This window comes from Molossus molossus, unplaced genomic scaffold (genome assembly GCF_014108415.1).
Source record: "Molossus molossus isolate mMolMol1 unplaced genomic scaffold, mMolMol1.p scaffold_m16_p_18, whole genome shotgun sequence".
NCBI lineage: Eukaryota > Metazoa > Chordata > Mammalia > Chiroptera > Molossidae > Molossus > Molossus molossus.
In genome coordinates, this window is record NW_023425353.1 from 55,476,545 (window position 1) to 55,502,323 (window position 25,779).

Below are 25,779 nucleotides of genomic sequence, written 5' to 3' on the forward strand. Positions count from 1 at the left end.
CTACATTCGTGTGGTCACAGACTTGTCAGTGAAAGCGAGAACCCTCTTCGGATCACTGTGACGTGGCAGTGTCCGTACCGCCCGCGCAGAGCTGCAGATGCCACAGAAGCACGTGGCCTGCAAAGCCTGGAATGTTGACTCTCTTGCCCTTTACGGAGAAACTTTTCTGGCTCCTACTCTAACTCCTCAGAAGGAAAAAACAAAAACACCTCCTAAAGGTATGTCCAAGGTCGGCATTGTTGAAGGGTTTTCTTCAGGAGAGAGCCTCCATTCTGTGGCCAAAATCTCCACTTTCTTGTAGGTGTTTTGCAAAGAAGGAATCGAGAAGTATGTGTCTTTCTCCTGGTGATTATGGCTTCGCTTGAGGAGCCTGCAAAGTGTAGTTTGAAAAGAGTCTACTAGATGATGAGAAAGCATTTCCAGCGCCGTGGCGAATGTCACACTGGTGGTGTGCTCAGTGTGGGAGAGATGAGTAGCGGCGAGCAAGGACAGAAGAGTAATCCTGTCCCCTCTCCCCCCGGAGGGGTCAACTCCAGAGAAGGCTAACCCCCATGGTCCTCTCTAGCCCTCGGCCTCTGTTTTCTCCTCCATTTTCTTAAAATCAAAGTGGGAAAGAGGGGAAGGGAGGCATCACTCCCAGTCCTACAGCTTCTCCACAATCCTTGCTCCAGCTTCCCAAATCCTAGTCTGATCTGAAGCCTGTTTGATGTCTCAGCTGCCCATTTTTCCATAACACGAATGAGAGTTTGTACCTATTCCTATTCTCTTCTCATTCCCAAACCTGTCCCAGTGTAGCTTTTTGATCCAGATCCCTGGAGGGTCAGTCCAGAAGAAGGCCCAACCCTGCCCTGCAGATATATTCCTAGAAAGCTGAGGGATCAATTTCTGCTCCCCAATAGTTCACTTGGGCTTGGGCATAGTTCTAAGTCTCATCAGTTCTAATGATCTCCATTTGACCATGGCTCTTTAAACTTATCATCTTGTCCCTGGCTGGGTAGCTCAGTTGGTTAGAGTGTCGTCCCAATACGCCAAGGTTGCAGGTTCTGATCCCCTGTCAGGGCACATACAAAAAGCAACCAATGAATGCATAAAGCATAAATAAGTGGAACAACAAATTGATGTTTCTCTGTCTCCCTCCCCCCCCCCCTTTTCCTCTCTCAATAAATAAGAAAATCAATAAATAAAAAAAATTGTTTTTAAGTTATCATTTTGGTATTCCTCAGGTTGTTAAAGGTCCTTAAGCAGTTACCTTATCACATTAATGCATAAATAATATATAATTATTATATTATTACATATAAATGTTTAAATAATATTTATGTAAAAATTAATATAATTGATAAATATAAATATTATTTATAAAAGACCTATGGAGTGAATTATTCTATAGAAGAAATACTGCTTTAATACTTTATGCCATATTTAAATTCAAATATACTTTCACAAAACAAAGATCAACTTACTTGTCTGTAAATTGAGTTATAGGGGAGGGATTTGGATGCGGTAACACAAGAGTAGGATATAGACTGTGCCCTACCCTGGGTCATGCCTGGTACAGTACTGAGTTTCAAACATCCAGTTAAGCCTTAAGAAGTCTGGAAATCATGCCCTCGGGAAGTCACTGTTTAGAAATGCGGATGATACCCCTCCAGCCATATCACTGCTTACTTTTGCATGGTAAGCTTTGCTTACTGAAGAGAGGGACCCTTGGTTTTCCCATTTTGTGCTCATGACACCCTTTCTCAGATGGGGAGACTGAGGCTCAGAGATGGAACTAAGGTGCCCTGTCCAGCATCTTAGAACTAAGGACTAATATCTAAACATTTCGATGCCTTAAGCCTGACTTCTTCCACCCCCATGATGTCTTTATATATCACACATGCAAGTACAAACACACATATCCAGATATGAACCTACAAATGTAGTATAATTTCTGCATGGAAGTTGTGATAAGTTGTAAAACAGCTGCCCTGCTCTTGTATCTTTGTATTCTTCCATTCGTCCTTCTCCCCTCCAGCTCCACTCTTCCTTTTAAAAAAATCAACCGAGATGAGAACACTGTTTTTATTAAAGACATTTATGACATCAATGTCATTTTCAAAACAAAAAAAAGTAAGTCCCTGAATAAGTGCTCATCAAAACTAGAAATAGCCGTGTACACTTAAATCGGCTAATGCATTTGTGGCCTTGTCTCCTAATGCATTATTGATTGTGTGAGCGATCACCAGCTTGGAGGGCTTGGCAATCAAGTCTGCCATGGGAAGGACCCTCTATCTTCTGCACTTTTCTTCTGCTTTTTCAAGGGCCTGCACTGTGCTCTAAAGCAGTGGAGCCTGTAATCCCACATCTTCACGACCCAAGGACCACATTGTTCCAAGGAGTCGACTTGACCCAGTTTCTAGCAACATTATTTATTTGCTTTTTGTCACAGTAGTCCATGAGACCAGTTTAAATATGGTACTGATGGTACTAAAAGGTCTACAATGGAAACAATGTTATCCCATAACCCAGACTAACTTCCAAAGACCAACCACTTCCAACCTCTTTGTTTTGTTTTTTCTGGCACGTAGTTCAGTATTTCCAAACACTGTGCTGCTACTCGTGTTTGCTGGTTAACCAAACCTTCATTGCCTTTCTGCAACAGGAGATGAGCATTCGGTCTCACCCCTCCTACACCTCTCACCTGTTCCCTTATCCTCACTCTCACCTTCCCAGAAAAAGATATATCACAATCTTCACTCCCTTGCTCTCGCCTGCCCAAGTGGTTTCATCACGATTTCGTGCTCACTCGATAGTCCATTTATCCACTTTTATGACTATTGCAAACTTCTTTCTTTTTTTATTAATTTATTTTTGTTACAGATATTTTTCCTGTCTCCTTCATTGACACCCTCCTCTCGATCCCAACCCCCCACCTCACCGTATTGTTGTCTGTCTATTGGTCATGCATACATGCATATAAGTTCTTTGGTTTATCTCTTCTCTCCCTCCCATCCCCCTCCTGTGAAGTTTGTCAGTCTGATCCCTACTTCTATGTCTCTGGGTCTCTTTTATTCATCAGCTTTTGTTCATTATATTCCACAAATAAATGAGATCATGTGGTATTTGTCTTTCTCTGATTGGCTTATTTCACTTAGCATAATACTCTCCAGGTCCCTCCGTGTCATCTCAAAGGATAAGGGATCTTTCTTTCTTACAGCTGCATAGTATTCCATTGTGTATACGTATCATGATTTTTTTATTCACTCATCTATTGATGGACACTTGGGCTGTTTCCAAATCTTAGCAATTATAAATAGTGCTGCTATGAACATAGGGGTGCATATATTCTTTCTGATTGGTGTTTTATGCTTCTTAGGATATATTCCTAGAAGTGGGATCACTGGGCCAAATGGCAGTTCCATTTATAATTTTTTGAGGAAACACCATATTGTTTTCCATAGTAGCTGCACCAGTCTGCATTCCCACCAGCAGTGTACTAGAGTCCCCTTTTCTCCACACCCTCGCCAGCACTTGTTGTTTGACTATTGCAAACTTCTGATTCAGGCATTGCACTGTGATTACATTTCATTCCTTACAAAGGTTTTATATTTCCTCAAATTTAAAATTACCTTTTCATTTTCTTGACTTCCATGAACCTATAATTATTTTTCCCCAAATATTCCCATACAGCTGTCAAATGTCATATTTTCATAATATCCAAACCTCAAAAGCATCAATAAACTTTAAAGTTTGTTCCATTTTATATTCCCAAGTCTACTGTTTTACCTCATCTTGCAGCACCTCTCTAGGGCTATTGCAGAGTTTCATGTGGGCATATTATTTACTTCTCTGTGTCAGCTAGTCTATTGTGCACAGGATCTGACAATTTCCTCTTCCTTGATTATCCCCTCATCTTTCTAAGGCACATCCTTCATTAGCTTTCTAAGAAAGGGTATGTGGGAAGTTAATATTTTGAATCCCTGGAGATCTGAGTATGTGTTTATTCTGCCTTCATACTTATTGGTAATTTGACTGGATATAAAATTCTAAGTTTAAAATTATTTTCTCTCAGAATTTTGAAATTCTACAGAGTTTGAAGGTCCATGACCTTCTAGTTTTCAAGTTGCTACTGGGAAATCCAATCTTCCTCTTTCCTGCTAAACTTATTGCCATTTCTTCGATCACTATCTTCCAAATATATGTTAACTCTCTTCTACTCTTGCTGCTCTTCCCAATAACCTTGCTATTTGGGATTTACACCATTTCTTAATTGATGGACTGTAATTTTAATGGAGTTTTGGTACGAATAGTGTTGAAAATCATGTGGCCAGTCTATCATGTTTACTCAAAGTCCAGTGACATCTTTATGTTCCCAAGAATTTCAACCCGTATAATCCCCTTTGTATATATTTTGACACTATAACTATTAGAAATCCTGGGAGTAGTTAGTATTATTCCCATTTGATGAAGAAACAACTGAGGCTCTAGGAATATTAGTAGTTTTCTTAAGTTTAAAGAGCCAGCATAGGACAGACTGGAGTTTAAATTCATGTTTTTCTCACTCTACAAAGGCATCGGGGTCATGGTCAGTCATGTCTTTGTGATGGAAGCAACTATTAATAGCACATGTTAGACCATAGCTTTCCCATATCCTATTGCATTAAACTCACACCACTGCTGTGATGTGAGTTATTCTTTTGAACTATTGCCTGAGCCACAGCAAACTTTCCTCGTCAATCATTCTTGCTATTCCAGAGTAAAAATTGAAACACCTAAAACCAAATAGTTGCTGATGGTCTGACTCATACAAAACAATAGATTATATTAGAACAGACAAGGAAAACTGAAATTATGGTGTTCAGGTCTGAAGAAAAACATCCTTTAATATATAATGGTGCTATTTCAGAGTCCAACACACAATGAAATAACTTTCTTCTTTGAAGCTTTTACTTACATTTTCACAAAGGGCACAAATAGCATTCCCTAATTCAAAGAAAAAAGTGATTGCTTTCGAAGTCCAGTCTTTGGAAGGCACTGCAGTTTTTCAGCTAAATTGTTCTTCTCAAAAATGAAAAAAAGACTTTCCAACTAGTATTTATGAACAAGCACACATAGCCAGTAATTTATGGTGTGTTTATATATCACTTTGACTTTCTGTGGTTATAACAACAGACATGCTTTGTGTTAAATGAATCCTTTCTGAAAGGTTTTCTCGGGTAATACCTGATGACAGGTTTTTAGGTCCTTACCCAGTCAAAAGTTCACCCATTGTTTTTTCCACTGAATGTCAGGTTTTTGTATCTATTATTTTATCATCTTATTATCCTCAAGTACATCTTCATGTAGGTTCAGCAACCCAAATAAAGGGAGAAAACATTTGGGTCAAGCAGTGAAAGAGTGAAACCAGGCAGGACCTTCTCTGATCTGGGGCAAATCATTCTACTGCTTTGACCCTCAGGCTGCTTATCTGTAAAGTGATGCCATATGTATATATGATTTCAAGTCCTTTTTCAGCTCTTGAATGTCATCTCTAAACCATGAATAAATCAACCTCAATTTATTATCTAAATCAGGCACCACTGTCTCAGTATATGTGTGACCATGGAAGGATTTGTTTATTAATTTATTTGATACATTGATCATCATACTCAGAGCTGGTTATACAGTGACAAATAAACTTAGCCTCATTGCGTTCATAGTCCAGAGGAAAGGGCAGACAAAAATAAATGCTCAAATAAATCATTGTGACTTTAAAAACACTGTGACAGAGTGCTGTGAGAAAGAATAATAGGAAAAAGATAATTTAGGCAGTGGAAGGGAAGGTTCCAAGAAAGCTTCATTGAAGAAATGACACGTGATTTGAAGCATGAGGAGTAGCAAGACAAGTGAAGAGTGATAGAAACGGCATTCCAGGCTTACAGGGCAGCATGTACTCAGACCCTGAGACATGAAAGAGCTTGTGCTTTCAAAGAACCTGAAGAAAATCATGTGTTAGAGCACACTGAACAAGAAGGTTTGGCCTGAGATAAAGTTAGAAGTAGGTTCCCACCAAAACTTTGCCACCATGGTGAGCATTTTATGTAACATCAGGAAGGCAAAGAGAACCTATGAAAGACAGTTAAACAAGAGAAGCAGGTGATTCAAACACATTTTTAAAAGATTAGTCTGGTCACTCTACAAAGATTGGAGGAAGGCTAAAAATAGATAAAGCCAGTTCACTTGAGGATTAGTCCAGACAAGGGATAAAGGTGGTTTAGATGAGGAGGCAATGGTGCAGAAGATGGTGGAATGTACATATCTTGAGATAAACTAACTTGGCATCTATAGACAACGGTGATACACAATGGGCTCTCTGTTCCCCCTTTACTGGTCATTTTTCTGAGCATTTACCCAATAATTCAGAGTCGGTGATAGGAATTTGGGTAAAAATGTGCAAAATTTCTGCCCTGGACAGTTTGGCTCAGCAGTTAAAGAGGGTCGACCCACCAACTGAAGAGTTGCGGGTTTGATTCTCAGTCAAGGACTCCTACCTGGATTGAGGGTTCAACCCCAGCCCCAGTCGGGGTCATGCAGGAGGCAACCAATCAATGTGTCTCTCTCACATCAATGTCTCTCTCTCTCTGTCTCTCTCTCTCTCTCTCCACCCATCCCCCCTTCCATTCTATCTAAAAATAAGTGGAAAAATATCCTTGGTGACTTTTAATACAATAAATAACTAAATATGCAAAATTTCAGGACTCATACCTACAGCAGGGCATACAGAAGAGCAGAAACAGAGGACCTATACAAAGAGCAAAGAAAGTGGAATTTGCCAGCTTGAATTGAGAGACCAATGAAAGTAGAGGCAGCTAGGATTTTTCTGGAGTAATGAATAGAAAAGGAGGGGGTGGAGAACCAAAGCTGATACCTCAGGTAGAAAGTGTGGGAGAAGGTAAAAGAATCTAACGTAATATTTTGCCCCTTTTGAAAGGTTCATGCAAAAGTCATAGAAAAAAAGAATTTCCTGGGTTATGGAAGTGATCACTGTTTCTAGTGATTTCAGACTAGTCACCAGCAAAGTGTGACTAGTATCCTAACCAAAGCTTACTGTATGTCTGACAGGAACAAACGCTAAGCATGGACTGCGCTGCAAAGCCTGCAAGATGAGCATCCACCACAAGTGCATGGATGGCCTAGCACCCCAGCGGTGCATGGGCAAGCTGGTAAGGGCTTGCCCCCATGAGATCACTCCATTTAACCTCCTTCCCTGCAGCACCCTTGAGAACTGGAGCCTACGAAGGCAGCCTCAGAATCCCTGGCCTGCCAACTTGGCTTCCTAGTTGGCAAAGAGCAGAGGAGCTTCAGCCTAAAAGATGGGTGTTCCACGTGGTGACTGACTTGTCCCCAGCTTTAGCACTGGACGTCCCACATGCTAGGACTCTCCAGGTTTTAAAAGTTCGAGTCAAGCACCCTAAGAACCATATTCCAGCTCTAGGCAAACTAGGGTGGTTGGATTGATCACTCTAGTACTTAATTGGCTGACTGCTCAGTAGATATCATGAGTGGGATAGGGATTAGCCACCTCCAAAAGTGGAGAGAGTAATAAAATTCTTCAGCACTTTAATAGAATAATGGGGCCAAACCAAGGGAGGCTGGGTAACCCTGGCCCGTTCTGGGCTGATTATACTGTCTCAGGAACATAGGCTTCAGTATTGGTGCCTCACACCATTAAAAAGCAACCCGACGAGATTTCAAAACTAAGATGGCCAAAGAATTGTAGAAGGAACCAAAAATTTCTACCCTAGAGATACTTAGGGCATGACAGCTGTCTTCAAGTAAATAAATAAGACACATCACCCAGAAGAGGGATTCTATTATCCTCTGTGGCTCCAGAACAAAAAGACTTAGGTCAGTAGGTATCAAGTCTTAAAATGAGAGATAAAGTCATCAAAGACCTACACCCATCACTGGCAATGTCCAAACAAAGGAAGCTACTGTTGCCAAGAACATTGGAGAGGACTATGAAATTCTAGTAGATGCTGGGCCACTAAGTTTTCTCTCAATATTGGGATATAGTAAGTTGAGGTTCTTGAGAGTTCATCAACTTACTCTGATTGACAATGTTCTCTTCTCTGAAACCCTACCTCACCTGTTCCCCTCTTCCTCCTCCAATGGCGATTCCCACAAGCCAAGGCACAGACCATGGATGAGAGGTCAGAAAAACAGAATGGGCTCTAGAACACAAAGCAAATGGTTCTGGGTAGAGTTCATCAGACATACAAAGGCCTTTAAGCTGATCTATGAGATCTGATTTTCTATTCCCAGGCCTTTTATGATTTTAACAAATCACAATACAGTAATAAGCTGTGGTGGAATGAGGCACAATGGTCCATTTGTATCTGGGAGATAACGAGGAGCCCTGACCTGCAGGAGCCTGCAGAGAAGGGAGAAGCAGAATGAGGAAGGGCAGGGCTGGGGTTTGCTTTCTGGATGGAGTGTGACTTGCCTATTGCCACCCTCCAGAGGTAAACTATAGGACGAGTCAGCATCTTAAAGGGAGACAAGGAGGTGCCCCTAGAAAAACCAACTGATTTGATTTTTAGAGTTCTTATGCAGTTTTCTGCATCCTATCAGTGACATTAAGTCCTTCTCTTTCTCATTCTCTCCCCAGCCAAAGGGGTTTCGGCGTTACTACAGCTCCCCCTTGCTCACTCATGAACAGTTTGGATGCATTAAAGAAGTTATGCCCATTGGTGAGTTGGGACTGGATGGGCTGAGTCAGGTTTTGAGCAGCAGTGTCAGCATTCATGGCTGCTGTTCTCCCAGGACTGCAAAAACCCATGGATTGTGTTTGTGCATTTGTTTCGTGGCCGATGGGATTATGATTGTGTGTGTATTTTGCTGGAAGGGAAACATAAGATGGACCAAATTCTGCAGGAACATTCATCCTCTCCTTGATGAAGCTTGTACAACACTCAAGTCCCAAAGGCTGCTAATATGCTATCCACCTGTCAGCAGCGTGGTGGAGTAGAAAGAGAAATCCCACTGACCTGGTTCGAAGCCCAGCTTCCCTGCTGATCAGTGTGTGTGTGAATGAGCCACCCAACCTGTCAAACCCTATAAAATGAGAACAGTAATGACTGTTTTTCATAATTGTTGTAAAAAATAAATATAAATTATAGACCAATGCTGGGAAAGAACTCAGTGAATACCAGTTATTCTTTAATGAGGACCAAAAAAAAAAAAATGCCTTACATTTATAGATATTTCTGGCCTGAATTTATTCTTTAACAACGTTGTTCAGTGTACTTTTATTTTTCCTCTCACTTTCAAAATCTCTACATCAATGTTTGTTTGCCTTTGGGCAGGAGGGGAGCAAGTTTTAAACTAGAAATGTATAAACTAAAATGTTTTGCATTACAATTCATGAAGCCTGGGAATATCTAATTATTTCAGAAACACTTGCTTCCTACTGCAAACTTTGTGTCTCAAGGCTTCATACCTGGGAGACCCTCGCCTTGCACTAGAGGAAGTAAAGCTGATCTCTGAGAAGAAGCTTAAAATTGGGGTCCTGGGGATGGATAACAAAAGAGGAAAACCAATCCATCAGGAAGCATTTGGGAACAGAGGGTGCTGGGTGCAGTGGAGGGGCCTGACAAAAGGGCACATGTCAGGGGCGGGGCATATATGTGAGTAAAGCTTGACCACAAGAGCCCCATTTTCCCAGGGGGTAGTGGGTCTGCTGCTGAGACCCTGCTCCTCAGGTGCATGTGGTAGATGACGCGTGATGCAACCCAGGATGTGTGATGTGTGATGCAAACCAGGATGTGTGATAGGTGATTGGCTACATTCTGGACCCTGAGTTGAGGAAACCTTTCTCTCAGACGAGCCCTCTCTTCTCTTGCAGCCTGTGGCAATAAGGTGGACCCTGTCTACGAGGCCCTACGCTTCGGCACCTCCCTGGCTCAGAGGACGAAGAAGAGCAGCTCTGGCAGTGGGTCTGATTCACCTCACAGAACCTCGGTAATTGTCCTCTTGGTGCTCTTGGGAAGGGTGGGGCTCAGGCACTGCAGTGTGAGGGGTTCCACCTCAGTGCATCATGAGGGCAGACCTGCTGGGAATCAGCAGCCTTCAAAGGGAAACCCAAAGGGCTTTGGACAACTAAAGATTAACTTTCTCTTGCCAACAGCCAGGAATTATTTAACTTTCCCCCTCAGAGACCTCGCTCTTGGCTTCTTGCTCCTTGATTCCCTCTTCCATCGATCCCTCTCCATCACCCTCCTACCAATGTTAGATGACATGTCAGTCAACACAGAAAGGTTTGACTCAAACAATGAGCAGGAGCAGGGAGTCCCAGCAGTGCCCAGTTCTCCCTCCAGCTACTTCCCAGTTCAACAATACAGCCATTTCTCACATTTCCTCAGTCCTGTCTCTCAAGGCAAACTATATCCTTGGTCTCACACAAAAACCACCCTCCCCAGAGGTACTTGACCTGTGACTTAGTGAGGCTTCTATCCATGGGACACTCAACCCTCCCAAGCACCTCTCCTATGTTTTACCTGACTAAAATGATTGCTCCATGCATGTCTATGACCTGCTATCACCATCCTGTGTCTGGAGGTCCCAACCAGAATTTCTGTAAATGCCCCCAAAGTGCCACACAACTCTACAGCTCACGCTGAAAGCTACAAACTCTTCTGCAAAAGGACAAGGACCTTCCGATTCACATTTCCAGTTAGGATAGCTTGCACACAATTCTGGGTTGCAGCCTCTGCTGGACTGGGGACTTTCAGGCAAGACACAGATAAGCCTTCAAAGGGTCTGCCCCACGGGGTCCTCTCAGCATGTAGAGATTAAGGTGGGTTGTGAGAGAAGGGCAAGCAGACCCCTGGAGAGGTTCTCGGGGGCGGAATGGAAGCAGCTCCCTCACTGGGTGCGGGTCAGTTTGCAAGATAACGGATTGCAGTCTGTGGTGGGTATGCAGGTCAAGTGGGTGAGTAAGTAGGTCTGTAGGTCCTCTGACCGACGCCACTAGGGTATCCCAGAAGCCATCTTTAAACTTACAGTAAGCCCTGCTCTTCATATATCCCACTAACACCTAAGAGGGAAAAACCAAAAATTATTCTTACACTTCTATATTAATTCGTTCTTTCTTTTACTACTCAGTTATTAGATGTGAATTAAGTACTTACAACTAGTACCAATGTACAGGACCCAAAAGTAGTGGAGGACAGATGGTGGGTTCTGGTCAAGTTGGTGGCATAGGTAAATGCACTACTCGAACCTCCCACAACCATATCAAAATTACAGCTACAGAACCACCATCATTCAGCTTAAATATAGCTAAACAGAAGTCCTATAACTAAAGATCTAAAGAAGAAACCACATCAAAATTGCTAGGAGAGATACAGAAAGGGCTAGTTCCACACCCACATGTAATTGTTAAAAATCAGGAGGGAATATCATGGATGCAGAGTTTCCACCTGAGTAGCAAGAGGACTAAGCCCAATACCAGGTCCCCCAGCCCAGGATTCCAGGACTGGGAAAAGAAGTTTCCATAACTTATGACTGTGCAAATCAGCAGGGATTGTGGCTGAGCGAGACAGAGGGCTCTAGAGTCCCAGGCGTGCCTCTTAAAGGGCCCACACATGGACTTACCTGAATTCATTGCTCTAAGCTACCGCACTGGGGCAGCAGCTCAAAAGGCACCAGGGACATCTGGGGAGTAGATGAATTGTCTGGCATCATGATGAGGACCAGAGGGGCAGCTTTCTCCCAGAGAGAAGTGGTGGCAGAGGCCATTGTTCCTTTGCTGAGCCCTCTCCCCACAGGGCCAGCAGGTGGGCTCCAAATCTGAGTCTCCATCAACCTGGCTAACACAGGTAGCCTAGTGATTTCCTGAGCCCCTGCCCCACCCAACTGCAAGCCCACCCAAGTTGTTTCCAGGGGCTTTTCTATAAAATGGCCTGTCTTGACTTAGGCCAGTGGTTCTTAACCTTCCTAATGCCGCGACCCTTTAATACAGTTCCTCATGTTGTTTGTGGGCGTATCTGCATGTGGACGGACCCGCCCAGGGACGGATAGAGGAGCGGTGTCTCGGTTCCTAAGACCATCGGAAATATGTGTTTTCCGATGGTCTTAGGTGACCCCTGTGAAAGGGTCATTCGGCCCCCAAAGGGGTCGTGACCCACAGGTTGAGAACCACTGGCTTAGGCTTTGGACCTGCCTAAATCTCTCAAACAAGCAGCATCTGGCTTTGGTGTGTCCTGTACCTCTCACCAAGTGGCCTCAAGCCCAGCACTAGCAGCAGCTGGCCTTAGTTCACACCTTGGCCTCTCCCAGGCACCTCCAATCCCAGTACAAGTGGCAGCCTTCTCTATATTGCCTTATAGCTCATACAGGGTGGCCCTGGAGAGGGCACAGGTGGCAGCCGACCTTGGCCTACACTCCCAGGAGGCCTCAGAGTCAACATACCTGGTGGACAGCTTCAGACTATACCAAGGTATCACCCAACCACCTCCACAGGTAACACACTGAAGGGGCAAACTCAGCAGGCACCAGAGCCCCACTGAAGTTAAGTCCCGCTCTGTGGGGTCAACCCCTGCACAGCTGATCTCCACTGTAGTGGCAGCCAGTCCTCACAGCCAGTTAGCTTTGTGGTAAATCCTTCCCTTTGGGGTTGCCAGCAGCAATCAAGGCTCAACTACAAAGGAGGGTACACAGAGTCCACATTGGGGGTTTGCCTGGAATGCCCAGTAGGGTGATTGGGGAGGCTGTGCCACTGGGCCTTACAGGACACTTACAACATAATGACACTCTACCAAGCTCAGGAGACCTAGCAGCTCTACCTAATTCATGAAAACAAACACAGAGGGGCTGCCAAAATGAGAAGAAGAAAAACAAATGTCCCGAATGAAAGAATAGAACAGAACTCCAGGAAAAGAACTAAACAACTGGAGATAAGCAATCTACCAGATGCAGGGTTCAAAACACTGGTTGTAAGGATGCTCAATGAATTCAGGAGAAAAGTAGATGAACTTAGTGAGAACTTCAACAAAGAGATAGGGAACATAAAAATGGAGGTAGAAAACATAAAAAAGAATCAATCAGACATGAAGAATATATTAACTGAAATAGAGAATACATTATAGGGAATCAACAGGAGAGTAAATGAAGCAGAGGATCAAATCAGATTTTGGGAAGATAAGGAAGCAGAAAACATGAATCAGAAAATCAAAAAGAAAAAGGAATCCAAAAAAAAAATGAAGATGGGCCCTGGCCGGTTTGGCTCAGCGGTTCGGCCTGCGGTCCCGAGAGACCCGGGTTCGGTTCCCACTAAGGGCACGTACCTCGGTTGCAGTTTGTCCCTGGCCCTGGTTGGTCGTGCGGGTGGCAGCCACTCGATGTGTCCCTTCACGTCGATGTTTCTCTCTCTCTCTCTTCCTGTCTCTCCCTCCCACTCTATCTGAACAAAAAATGTCCTCGGGTGAGGATAAAAAAAAAAAAATGAAGATGGTATAAGGAGCCTCTGGGACAATGTAAAGCATAATAAAATTCACATTATGGGATTACCAAGAGAAGAGAGAGAGCAAGAAATTGAAAACCTATTTGAAAAAATAGTGACAGAAAACTTTCTTTACCTGGTGAAGGAAATAGATACAAGTCTAGAAAGCATGGAGAGTCCCAAATAAGATGAACCCAAAGAGGCCCACAAAAAGACACATCATAATTAAAATGCCAAAGGTTAGCCCTGGCCAGTTTGTCTCAGCGGTTGGGGCGCTAGCCCTCGGACTAAAGGGTCACAGGTTCAATCCCCGGGGTCATGTGGGAGGCAACCAATCAATGTGTCTCTTTCACATCGATGATGTTTCCCTCTCCCCCTCTCTCCCTTCCACTCTCTCTAAAAATCAATGAAAAAATATCCTAGAGTGAGGATTAACAACAACAACAAAAAATGCCAAAGGTTAGAAACAAAGAGAGACACATAAGCAGCAAGAGTAAAGCAGTTAGTTGCCTACAAGGGAGCTCCCATAAGGCTGTCAGCTGATTTCTCAACAGAAACTTTGTAGGCCAGAAGGGATTGGCACAAAATAGTCAAAGTGATGAAAAGCAAGGACCTACAACCAAGATTACTCTACCCAGCAAAGCCATCATTTAGAATTAAAGGACAGGTAAAGAGCTTCCCAGACAAGAAAAAGCTGAAGGAGTTCATGACTACAAAACCAGTATCACAAGAAATGTTGAAAGATATTCTTTGTTTTTTTCCTTATGGATTCTAGAGAGAGAGGAAGGGAGAGGGAGAGAGAGATAGAAACATCAACCAGAGAGAACATTGATTGGCTGCCTACTGCATGCCCCCCACTGGGGATGGGGCCCACAACCTGGGCATGTGCCCTAAATGGGAATTGAACTGGCAACCTCTCGGTGAATGGGTCAATGCTCAACCAGTGAGCCACACAGGCCAGGCAAAAGGTATTCTTTAAGAAAAAGATGAAAATGTGAATAATAAAATGGCAATAAATGTATATCTATCAACAATTACTTTAAATGCAAATGGTTTAAATGCTCCAATCAAAACATTATATGGAGGCTGAATAGATAACAAAACAAGACTGTTACAAATGCTATCTCCAAGAGACTCACTTCAGATCAAAAGACACACAAAATTAAAGGGATGAAAAACAATATTTAATTGAAATGAAAACAAACAAAAAAATACTGGGGTAGCAATACTTACACCAGACAAAACAGTAAAACAAAGGCTATATAACAAGAGAAAAAGAAGGACCCAGCAATTCCACTTCTGGGTATTTATCCAAAGAAACCTAAAACACTAAGTTGAAAAGACATATATATCCACATGTTTGTTGCAGCATTATTTACAATAGCCAAGATATGGAAGCAACCTAAGTGTCCATCAGTAGATGAAATGATTAAGTGGCGCATATATACAAGGGAATAAGACTCAGCCATAAAAAGAATGAAATCTTGCCATCTGCAACAACATGGATGGACCTAGAGGGTATTGTACTGAATGAAATAAGTAAGACAGAGAAAGAGAAATGTCCGATGATTTCACTTATGTGTGGAATCTAAAAAACAAAATAACGAACAAGAAGAACAAAAACAGACTCTTAGATACAAAGAACATTTTACAGTAGCCAGATGGAAGGGGAATTGGGAGATGGGTGAAAAGGATGAAGGGATTAAGAAGTACAAATTTGTAGTTACAGAATAGTCACAAGGATGTCAAGTACAGCAGAGGGAAGATAGTCAATAATATTGTAATAACTATGTATGGTGTCAGATAGGTACTAGACTTATTGGAGTGATCACTTAGTAAATTATCTAATGTCTAATCACTGGGTTGTCCACCTAAAACTAATAGAATATTGCATGTCAACTATCATTGAAAAATGAAAAGGAACAAATAAAAGGAAGTAATCAAACAAATACAAAAGAAGCAGAGGACATGGCTCTTTACCCTTAGAAATCACAACTTACTTCTGAAAACCAAACTGATAGAGAAGAAAGCTAATGATGGTGGTTTATTTAGCATTTTTTAAATACAGTTTTATATGCCTTATCCTATGTTTATTAGGAAAAAGAACATAACATCTATGTGCTAAGGGTACTATAATAACTATGTTATATAAGTGCTGAAGGATTTCATAGTAAAGATGGAAAACGTTTAGCTTCAGGAGACATTGCCTCAAAACAGTGAGGGTATAATTTGTGATATTTTATGACTCTGGATCCTGATGAACTCCCTAGGGAGGCTATAAATCAAATTGGCAGTCCCAATGATAACGTTAATTCACCTACTGAATGGAAGCTAGAAAGGGGGCTAAGTATAATGAAAACATGCAAAGTGCATATGGATAGGGTTTATATTATATACGAATACCTTATGGCTGTGTGGGTTGGATAATAATAATAGTATAAGTAAAGTTCCTAGCACAGGGCCTGGCATATTGGCACTCAGTAAGTGGAAGCTGCTGTTTAATTTCATTAAGCATCTAGGTCTTTACTGGGTTTTCTCCGAACTGGAGTTATTAAATGAAACAAGGTTGTAATCCATTCAAAAGGTCAGTATGTTCTCTGAGAAGCGCATTTCCCAGGGCCACCTTTACCGAGGTCTGTTCTCAGCTCTGTAGGAAACACCTGTGTCACTCAAGGGTTACGCTCTGTTCTGCTCATCCTGTCTCCTCTGTCATGTCCTCGGTCACTCCTTTGTTGGGGTGTCCCCAGGGGTCTGTTTTGGCTTAGACTTGTGTTCTACAAGCTCTTCCTGGTTACCTTTTTCACATTCCTCTTGTCCAACCACCATAAATCTCTAAGCTGACGCCTCCCTTAGATACTTCCTATCCCAACCTCTTTTCCAAGTGCCAGACCAGACCAGTCCTACAGATCTCTCAGAATCAGCATGTCCAAACTAAACTCATGCTGCATCGATGATTTGGTCCAATAACTCAGAACTCACAAATGTGTATCAATAGGGTCCTTTCTCTCTCTCACCAATGCCCAAGGTTTGAACCTCATCATCTCTCACCCAGATTACAAAGGTATCTTCTTCCTTTTGAGTCTACTCCTAGCAATACGTCCAGTGTTATTATCTTTTAAAGAAAGACTTGGTGGAATTAAAACACTCTATGGACTCTCTTCTGCTCCAACTTTTGAGCATGGCAAATGAGGCTTGTCACTACTTTAAAGATCCTCCTTCCTCTGGATCACCAAGTTCTTTAACACCTGCATGCCTTAGAACATGCTGTTCCCCCCACTTGAAATTCTTGAAGACCCTACTTGGTTTTTACACAAACTGTGAAGAGTTCTCAGACTCCCCAAACATGGTGAGTTGCTCCTCCCACAAGCCTTCAAAAACCTCTTTCTTATAAGATATAGACCATTGCAATGCAATTTTCTGCTTTTGCATCTCCTTCCTGAACTAAATGCTGAGCCTCTCTACATCAGGGCCCCATTCCTTATTCATATCATTATAACGAGGCCTGGCACTTGGTGGGTGCTTGAGAAATGCTTGGCTAACGAGGAAGAACTAAGAAGGGATCCCTGAAGACTGACCTCAGAACACCTCATTGTCATGCCCTCAGCTCCAGGGACAGTTTGCGACTCTCTGGATCACCACACCCTCTCCAGTCGTTGAGCAGTGCCCACAGCGTGTCTCTGCCTCTGTGCAAAAACATCGTGACTCTTCCTGGTCTGGGCTGAGCACCGCCTTCCATGGGTTCCCATTGCAACCAGTTCATTAATCACAATGATTTGCATATTGCTTGGAAACTTTCACTTTTTGGTTTCATTTCTCTCTTCTGCAGTCCCTTCCTCAACTAGAACACGCTGTTTAAGTGCAAGGACTCTGATCCACTTCTTATTTCCATTACTTTATGCCAGTGACACTCACACTTTGGTGAGTGTCAGAATTCCCTGAAGAGTTTTGTAAAAATATGAAGGCCAAGGCCCTGTCCTCATTCAACAAGCCTGGACCTCTGTGTGCTTTATTAATGCTCTAGGTGATTCTGATACCCTCCAAAGTTTGAGAACCACTGAACTGTAGAGTCCCAGCCCGTTGTAGAATCTCACGAAGTATGTGGTGAATGTTTGAATGAACACCATCCTAAGTCAAACTCTCTACACTTCTAAGATGAACCTAAAGCCGGCAGTGAGTTCAATCAGAGTTTCTCAATGTAGGATCAGCAACAGCGGCATTACCTGGGAGCTTGTTAGAAAGGAGAATGTGTGTTTTTCTCTGACCTACGACGGAATCAGAAAATCTGAGGGTGGAGCCCAAAAATCCGTGTTTGAACAACCCTTCCAGGTAATTCTGATGTACATTAACATCTGAGAATCACTGGATTAAAATAAAGGACTTAAGTTTATTTCCAAGAAACCAGCCCCTGCCAGCCCCTCCTCCTTCTTTGTCATATTCTCTCGTGCTTGCTCGCAAGGTTCTTACTCCTTCTCCGTGTGAACAGCCCTTGAGTGACACATCCGCACATTCCCACTGGATCTGAGGTCTAGAGATGAGAGGCTAACCCCATCCCTGACGCCACGCACCACGCTACATCCCTTCCTCAGGAGAGTGAGGAGGACCATTGCTGCCAACAAGTCACTTCCCCCGAAGTCTTGCAGAGCTGGCTCTCAGCCTGCAGTCACCCCTTCCTTGCAACTCAAGACTTTTTGTAGACATCACCCAGCAATCCAACAGAAAGGCACAGGCAGTGCTGGCCAGAACAGGGAGACCTCCATCCACCTGGACCTGCACCCCAACGGGCCTTTCTCACACCTCTGGTGTGAGCCAACCTGTCCTCATCCCACTCAGCTCACGCATTCCCCTAAGCCCGCCTGGGCTGGCATGGGTGGAAAGCCAGCCAGGGAGGGAAGAGCAGAAAAGCTTCCCCAGCGATGGCCCGGCCGACCCACCGCAGCCCCAGGAGGCTGCTCCTTGGGAGCTCTGCTGAGCAGATGAGGGGGCGGCGGCCTCAGAAACGCTCACAGCGGGCACTGACCATTTTAGCCTCCACAGCGTGGGCTCAGCAGCAGCAAGACCATCAGAGTGGCGGTTTATCCAGTTCACTTTCATGTCTGAAATAGCTTTGTTTCTAGCAATGTCTGGACCCTACAGGCTGGTTTTAGGGGCAAAAAACTAGCATGGTTCTCTAAGTGTCAGTCAGGTGGCCATTTGTCACAGTCCACTTAGGCGTCCTGGCGCTGGTTCCGTCAGTGAAGATTTCTTGGAATTTTGCTCTGTGGCAGCGTTGTTCTGAGACCCGCAGGGAGACAAAGATTAATCCAATTGTGCTTAAGTAACTGTCACTTTACTCTGCCCCCGGAGTCCAACTAGACTCGGTGGAAGAAAACAGAAACAATTGATTGGTACTTTAAAATGATTTTGCTTCTTTTCTGCAGGGGCAAATTATAATGCATCTCAGCCTTTTGTCAATCTTGTGGTGTCATATCCTAAGGCTAACACATTCCCACACAGCAAAACTCAGCCCCACAGGTCGATTTTCTTCCAGGGCTATAGCGGCATTTGCTTTACGTTGTCGGGAAGTCACTGCCTGTCTGCCCCTAAATTATGATGTTTCCTTGAATGGCCTTTCAAATGCTCCAGAAGAGCAGTTCTCAACCTGTGGGTCACGACCCTTTGGGGGGTCGAATGACCCTTTCACAGGGGTCGCCTAAGACATGATGGTAGCAAAATTATAGTTATGAAGTAGCACCAAAAATAATTTTATGGTTGGGGGTCACCACAACATGAGGAACTGCGTTAAAGGGTCGCAGCATCAGGAAGGTTGAGAACCGCTGCCCCGAGTGTAAAAGGCTTGGTGGTTGGGTAAGGCCTGCCGAAACCAAACTCAAAGAGCTTTCTGGGACTTGGTTGGCTCATTTATAAATAATCTTCAGTTTTATAAGACTAAATTAACATCCTAGCAACTTTTGTTCAGAAATAGTGAGTTTCAAAGGAGCAGGATGCAGATGACTTAGAAACCCCGTGACATTTCTTATTTCTGATGCATCGGGAAAGTAAGAATGGCTGAAAAAAATCTTAAAGTCGAGTTTTTTGTCATAAAAGGTAGTCTCTGGAGGATGGGGCGAAAGTGCTCTACAGCTGGCTAGGAGAAGTAAGAAGGGAACCTTGTCTCCTCTGATAAGACATTAATAAAATGTTCTGAAAGTGTGACTCTCCTTTGAGGCCCGTGAAATTCCTCTTTGATGAGGCCAGGCAGATGGGATTGGGGGCATCTGACCCTTTGAAAGAGTTGATCCAAAATCAGTGATGTGCTAGTAAATGTTTAACCACCTGCTGGGGCTGGACCCTAATATGTAGCATTTGCCAATTCCCATGGTGTAAATACTACTGTGACCAGTTTGGAGATGCCAAGGGTGATGAGTCCGAAGGCTCTCAGCAGACCACGTGAGCCATTCCCGCACACCACTGCAGGAAGCAGAGTGCTTAAGAGACAGCCCCTGGGGTCTGAGCCCCAGATCCACCATTTATTAGCTGTGGGGCCTCAAGTAGAGTTATTAATTCTCTCTGGGCTTCAGATAGCTATCTGAGAAATAGGTCTATTATAAGATTATTGTGAAGAATAAATGAGATGATATATATAAAGAACTTATAAATTATCAGAAACCATGAATATTTAAAGTGCTATTATTGTTGCTGTTGTTGTTGTTATTCTGTAACCTAAATGGAAGAATGACTATGACTTCTCTTATTTAAAAGGAGGGATTGCAAAATAAATATTGCAAAAACAGTTGATTTTTGCAGCACTGGAAACATCATTTAAGTAATGCACCCCTCAATAGTGCATCTTATTCTCTATAATGAATATTTAAAACTCACCTATAGAAAGAGCTATAGTTCTATTGAAAATTCTTTTGGTCTTTATTGTTGAAAGTATACAGATTTAGAGATGTCCCTCCTTTTTTTCCCCCATTGACTCCCTCCCCTCAGCCCCCCACCCCACCTTCACTGCACTGTTGCCTGTGTCCATGGTTACGCATATAAGTTCTTTGGTTTGTCTCTTCCAGCCCTCCTCCCCTTCCCTCCAAGGTTCTTATTGATAGGATACGAGCTGGAATTCTGACTTCTCTCTGTTGTCTCTTCCTGAGAAGAAGCCTAACCCTAACCTATTAGGCATCTCATCCAACACCCGTTGAGTACCTACCACATGCCAAGCCCTGACCCCGCCACAAACACCTGAAAAAGGGGACAGTACCCATGAGGGAAAACACAGCCTCTCTGAAGTTAGCCAGAGAAGACAGCAGTGATTGCATTCTTAGGACAGTGTCAAGCACATTCTACCTTAGTCATTCTGCTGATATGGAAATCTGTTTTCCATTGGCCCTGATATGACATTGCTTATTCCATGCTGTTCCCTCTTTTCTCCAAGACTTCAGACCTCGTGGAGGTTCCTGAAGAGGCTGACGGAGGCAAGTTTGACCTGCGGAAACGCAGCAACAGTGGTGAGTGAGGGGTGGGAAATCAGGCCCCAGCACAAGTGCCGATTGCACTAGTCCGGGTCAGCTGGCGGGGGGAGTAGATTTCCAGTCCCCTTGCTTTCCCTGCTAGCTCTGGAATTCAGTCTGGGCAAGTACTCAACATTCTGGAGAGAAACTGGGCATCATTGCTGGTGGACTTCAGTGATCTGACTATAATGTTCCCTGAGTTCTGTCTCCTGAGATCTCATGCCTTGTGGACTTAACTATAATGGGGTTTAGAAGTCACTTCCAGACCTTTCGTTAATGCACCATTTCCTCCACTAACCTACATAAATAAGATCAGCAAAGCCACAGAGAAGCTGCTCCATGCTACACCTACGCACCCACCTCCAACCAGGTGGGGCGGGGGGGGGGGGCCAGGGCAGGGAGTAGGGACCTCACACTTGGCTCCTTCCCAGCACAGATAACTAAGTCTCTGGTTTGTCCAATCTAGTCAACATTTGTTATTAATACTCTTTAATATTCTAATAGCTTAAGCCCTGTTACAATAATTTCTAAGACAGTTATCAAATGCTAACCACAGGCTACTGCTCGCTAACATTAAGAAAGAACTGCCCTTTAAACCAGAGCTTAGGAAACATAACCAGTCTCTTAGGAATTCATCTTGTCAAGCCTCTCTAACATGAACACCTACTTAGTCTCTGCTCGTTGATTAAAAAATATATTTATGAAGCATTGACTATCACCAGCCAAGGTCCTATGTCACAATTGCTGTCTCCAGGTGGCTCACAATCTAGCAAGGCTGCATGTCCTGACTTGAGTGGTTTTCTTGGGCACAGCGCATCCTCCAGGTTACCCCTCCGGATCTCATGCCTGCATGGGAAGCATGAGGATGTGCCCCTTGGGGAGCTCCCACTAGCCTGTTTGCCCTGCCTTTTCCAAACTGGAAACAGTATCCTGTAGCTGCTTTGACCAAGTATCACTTTCACTTCCTCAGTTCCAGGAATTCATGCATGTCCCTTCTCTAGTTAGCACAGTGCCTCAGTGAGTCCCAGAAGGTAGCAGGTGCTTAGCTTGCCGGTGACTCTCTCTGCTAAATAAGCATCGACGCTCAGCACGGCCCCCCCTTGCCAAGCCTGCACACATCCGCTAAAGCACGCGGCAAGGGTGAGGACGCTTCTGCATCAGGTGGGGAAACCGCACGTCAGGTCAATGCAAACACGCACTGAGCACTTAGCCATTAGAGACACATTAAAGAGCGCCGGCGGCCAGGGGAACCTCACAACAAGCAATAACAGGGCAGGGCCATCCCTGCCCAAGTCTGTCCAGCACTGCAGGTCCAGCAACTGAATTGGGTCAGCAACCCCGAGTTCTTCAGCATCTGGGGAAAAAACTCACAAGAGACTGGTACATAAACCAGACGTGTCTGCATTTTAATGCTTCACGTCTGGTCAGCTGCTCTGGCCCTGAGTCTGACTTCGGCTTGCACCCCTTACTTGACACTTCTCTCCAAGGGGATGACCTTCCTGTCCCTAACCACAATGGACAGATTTGGTCCTTGGCCCCTCCTTGCTCTTGGTGATTGTGGGGCCATGAAGCAGTGACCTAGCCTCTGTCTGTCCCTATCAACTCATCTGTAAAATAAGAACAATGATATCACTGAATCCATAGGATGTTGTGATCTTTCAATGAGATAATGAGTGGAAATACTACGTATACGCTGATGGCTCTGGAACCTCATTTCCAGCACTAGGCTTCCTTGCTGCCTCCAGACACCTCAGCCTACTGGACACGGCCATCTAAACGTGGGACAGGCGTCTTCAAGTCAACACTAGACTCTTGATTCTTTCACCCACCCACCCACCTACACGGGCTCTTCCCAGGTCCCTGCTCAGTAAATAGAAACTCCATTCCACTAGCTGATCAGGCCAAAACCATGGGCATCAGCCTTGACGCCCCCTTCTTCTCACGCCCCACATCTCACTGTCAGCAGATCGTATCTGTTGCTTTTCAAAATCTTGCCCAGCATGTGCCCTCCACGTACCTCTCTGCCTCAGCCACCCTGGCCCAGCTCTGTGATGCTATTCTTCACCCATTCCTGTAGTAGTTAAGGTCTTTGTTCACCCTGGAGATTCCTTTACTTGAAAAGTGGTCTGCATGGGGTTTTATAATATGAAGGAATCATCACTCATATAGAAATCATCCATTTGAAGTACGGTTGCTATTAATTAAGTCAACATAAAGTGTCAGAGATGCAGCTTGGAGGCTCACGACTCCAAGTGTGGCCCATCGACCAGCAGCCTGGGCACCACGGGAGAGCCTGTTAGAAATGCAGATTCTCAGGCTGCTCCGGAACAACTGCACAATCAGAATCTGTATATGAATCTGTGATAGCATCTTATTAGAGTTCAAGAAGGAGACGTAGAAGTCATGCTGCTCACTCCAACACACACACACCCCCCACATACTGTTAGATAAGGAAACTAAGATACTGAGTAATACACTCAAACACTCAAAGTTGATTATTCTCCATCTCTTCTTTGTTAAGGGGCATTTTGACTGGCTTATTCAAAGAAATCTGTTAAAAGAAATTAGCAAGCAATCAACCTCTAAAACGCTTTGCAGATCTATTAGCTATTCCTTTTATCAGCAGTCGTTTTCTTCATAACGCACCCTTGGAAGCAAGAGAGATTAATTATGCAGCAGTACGCTTCAAAACATTCTCTTTGATTGGATTTAATTCCCTGTCCATGCAGTTTGAGAAACAACGTAGAGAAAACACTCTGCCTCTCGGGTCTCAGTTCCCAGTAGTCTTCTCACCACATGGCAAAGACGGTGCCGACTTTGTAGCAGCAGCTACAGTCACAAGCAGTTCTGTATGACATGTTTCATTTACGTTCTAAAACATGCCCAGTGCACACAGATATTATTTCTTCCAAGCCAAGTGATATGTCAAATCCTGGAGGAATATTTCTAAAGCCACCTTAGAAAAAGGAATGATTTATGTTCATTTATTTACTGTTAAAGGTGCAGTCTCTGTGTTCTCATTGTAGAAGGTCGTGGGCAGGGCTGAGTGTTTCTGGTCATTGTTTGCAACACTATGCATCAGAAATGTAGACAGGGAGAGTTGTTGGTCTTCACCTTTGCTTCAACTGGCAGCAAGTCCACTGGAAGCAAGGTAATGAGCAAACAGAGAAGAAAAATCTAGGCTGCATTTCAGCTCGAAATGCCAAAGAATGATGTTACTGGCTGCTTTCAATAATTGCATTTCAATCTGACTGCATGTGATCATAACTTTCCTAGAAGAGAATCAGAGGGAAAAGAACATAAGCGAGAGAGATTCCTAGAAATATTACTTTAAAAGGACTGGGTTAATCACATTCACTTGAGGTTATGACAAAGCCCAATAATACCTCACGTTGCACTAAAGCGAAGAAATTTTGCCCAGAAAGAAAAATGGCAAGCTCATGTTTGTCAAATGTATCCTTGCCTTTAGTATTCACTGGTTCTATAACTCAAAGTTTGAGTTGTCACACACAAAAAAAAAAAAAAAAAAAAAAGGGAGCAAATATTCTAATGGCTCTTTTGGTTGGTCCCCCTCCAGTGGACAATTCCCATATTACAGATGCAAATATAATGGTGTGTTTTTACAATGCACAATTAGTATCTAGACCATCTGCAACAGCATGGATAGACCTAGAGACTGTTATGCTAAGTGAAATAAGTCAGACAGAGCAAGACAAATACCATCTGATTTCACCTATATGTGGAATCCAAAAGAAAACAAAACAGAAAAAACTCATAGATACAGAGAAGAAATTGATGGTTGCCAAGGTGAAGGGATTAAGAAATTGGTAGTTATAAAAAAATAGTCACGGGGATATAAAGTACAGCAGAGGGAATATAGTCAATAATATTGTAATAACTATGTATGGTGTCAGATGGGAGCTATTTATCAGGTGATCACTTCAAAAGTTATATAAATGTCTAATCACTGTACTGTACACCTGAAATTAATATAATATTGTATGTCAACTATAACTGAAAAATAATTTTAATTTTTTTTTCAACCTCACCCGAGGACATTTTTCCATTTTTTGTTCAGATAGAGTGGGAGGGAGAGAGAAAGAGAGAAACATCGATGTGAATGGGACACATAGAGTGGTTGCCACCCGCACGACCCAACCATGGCCAGAGACAAACTGCAACCGAGGTACGTACCCTAAGCGGGAACCAAATCTGGGTCTCTCTGGACCGCAGGCCAACGCTCTAACCGCTGGGCCAAACCGGCCAGGGCAAATATTTTAAGATGCTACAGATAAATATTAAGCAAAGGAAAGATATAGTGCTATATTAATGTGGGGGGGAGGGGGAATGGACTTTAAGACCAAAAAAAAAAGCATCACTAGAGAATAGCATCATTACATGGTCATGCTCACTCCACCAGAAGATATAAATTCTAGACTTCCATCCACCTAATATGTAGCCTTTAATTAGAGAAACTCAAAGAGGAGTTGATAGAACTATTAGGAAAATTGACATTCGCCTTCAGAGGGAGGGATTTTCACATGCCTTTCAGTCATTGGCAAGTTGGATAGACGAAGAGATTTAGTATAGACATAGAGGAAATGAGGGCGCATTTGACGATTCTAATTGTCTTTAAAAGACTCCATTTAACAAATGGACAATTCACATTCTTTAAGAACACTTGAACAATTATAAAAATTGATCACTTTCTAGGCCACAAGCAAGCTTCATAAATTAATATTATATAGAAAATATCTTTCTGACTACCAAAAAAATCAGTAGTCAAGAGGTAAGCAGGAAAACCCATAATTTGAGAAATTAAAACATACT

The 25,779-nt window shown here is 43.4% G+C and overlaps 1 protein-coding gene across 2 annotated transcripts in view; it reads left to right on the top strand.

The window, feature by feature from the left end:
- The window catches only part of STAC (SH3 and cysteine rich domain), a 127,562-nt gene that overhangs the window by 68,847 nt on the left and 32,936 nt on the right, over positions 1-25,779 (top strand). Inside the window, exons 3-6 of one of the 2 annotated variants that reach the window (XM_036267308.1) lie at positions 7,084-7,184; positions 8,633-8,714; positions 9,869-9,984; positions 20,874-20,946. In XM_036267308.1, the coding sequence (XP_036123201.1) occupies positions 7,084-7,184; positions 8,633-8,714; positions 9,869-9,984; positions 20,874-20,946 (372 nt within the window). The remainder of the gene's footprint in view (positions 1-7,083; positions 7,185-8,632; positions 8,715-9,868; positions 9,985-20,873; positions 20,947-25,779) is intronic. The other variant, XM_036267309.1, reaches the window with a different exon arrangement.